The following is a 1,643-nucleotide window of genomic DNA, read 5'->3' as shown; positions in this document are numbered from 1 at the left end:
AAAAAAACTCTAATTTTGAGTGGTGGAGGGGAAGCAAATCAGAAAACTGCTTGCTTTATGATTTGATGCCTATTCTCTGCAATGCTAAACTAAAGCAAACAAAAAAAAAATGTTTAGGGACAAAGACAAATCATAAGCTTCTATTTTTTCTTTTAGGTGATTTTTTCTTTTAGATGATTCATACACCTAAACAAGAAAGTGATTCATACAAAATATAAGAATTGGTTTTGGCAGATGGAGAAAAGATACAATTAGTATATGCAATGTTCTCATTCTTAAGTGGTAAGAATACATGGATTTTTATTTTTGTCCCATTTCTATGAAGTGCCTAGAAAATGAATGCATATGGAAGCCAAAGTTTATTATTGGTTACCACGTAGGAAAGAAGGAGAAAGGGAAGGAGATTTATCACTTGGAAGATATTGAACTTAGAAGACACAGTTAATCGTGATGGGAAAGTTTGGAAACAGATAATGGGTGTTTGCACAAGCTGGTCTACATTATTAATGTCGCTGAACCATCCATCAAGTCAATTCTGACTCATAGTGACCCTATGGGACATAGTGATCCCATAAGAACGGCCCCTCTGAGTTACAAGGCTGCAAATCTTTATGAAAGCCAACGGCCTCATCTTCCACAAAACATCTGGTGAGTTCAAACTGCTTTTCTTTAGGTTGACAACAAATTTCTTTCAGCACTATGCCACCAGGGCTCCTCTGTACACATGAAGGAAGTTGGAATGGCAACTGTTTCAGATGTATTTGTGTTTGTTATGTTGCTATTGGCCGCCATTATGTTCTACAGTGTATCATCGGCTGTAATCAGCAAGGAAGTGGAGCTCCAGGCTTTTCTTCCATGGCACTGATGGGTGAGTTCAAACCACAAACCAGTCAGTGAGCAGTCATAAATCATTAGTAATACCCATTATATATGTCTTTCATAATCATCATGATAAAAACTTTTCCTCCAACTCTATACATGTGTGTATATAATATGTGTCTTATGTATCTATAATTCACACTCATTTATATTAATATTTCACAATTAAAATAAACTATAAAACTAACAGCATTTTTAAGTGGGCTGACATCGTGGCATCCCTGAAGGACCCTAAGCAGCCACAGTCCTGGCCATGGATTTTGGCGTCCACACAGGGGCACCCACAATAAGAACTATTCTCTAGAGTATTGTTGGCTGTAATCATGGAGGAAGCAGATCACCAGACTTTCTGTCCCCATGGATCACAGAGTCGAACATGAAGCATAAAGAGATCTGGTCTCAATGTATCACAATCTAATACCCAAATGAAAGAGAACCTGTTCTTCTTAAGCTCACACAGAACACTTGAAAACGAACTATATAATAAATCATAAGTTGATTCTCAACAAATGCCAAAAAAAAAAAAACAAACCCTCAACATCATATAAACAATGATTTCTGACAATTCACAATTAGAGATAAATTAAGTCCAGTTAATTCAGTACCTGGAATGTGTAGGAGAGGACATTTCCACTCAGTCTGTAGGGATATTTTCCATCATCACTAAACACCTTTCTGCACTGACCACCAAAACTTTTAGTGTTGATGACTCTGCTCATGAATTGGCCGGTGAGTGCATTGAACCTGGTAAGGGCCGGGGGCGA

The 1,643-nt window shown here is 37.6% G+C and overlaps 1 protein-coding gene across 1 annotated transcript in view; it reads right to left on the bottom strand.

Annotated features, from left to right (window-relative positions):
• Nucleotides 1-1,643, bottom strand: part of C7 (complement component 7) — a 94,130-nt gene that overhangs the window by 71,167 nt on the left and 21,320 nt on the right. The window contains exon 6 of the mRNA XM_006889583.1: nucleotides 1,485-1,623. Within this exon, the coding sequence (XP_006889645.1) occupies nucleotides 1,485-1,623 (139 nt within the window). The remainder of the gene's footprint in view (nucleotides 1-1,484; nucleotides 1,624-1,643) is intronic.

The sequence above is a fragment of the Elephantulus edwardii genome, unplaced genomic scaffold, assembly GCF_000299155.1.
Source record: "Elephantulus edwardii isolate Elephantulus edwardi_28Jun2011 unplaced genomic scaffold, EleEdw1.0 scaffold00079, whole genome shotgun sequence".
NCBI classification, from domain to species: domain Eukaryota; kingdom Metazoa; phylum Chordata; class Mammalia; order Macroscelidea; family Macroscelididae; genus Elephantulus; species Elephantulus edwardii.
Note: the sequence above shows the minus strand (reverse complement) of the source record. Positions and strands in the feature narration are given on the sequence as shown.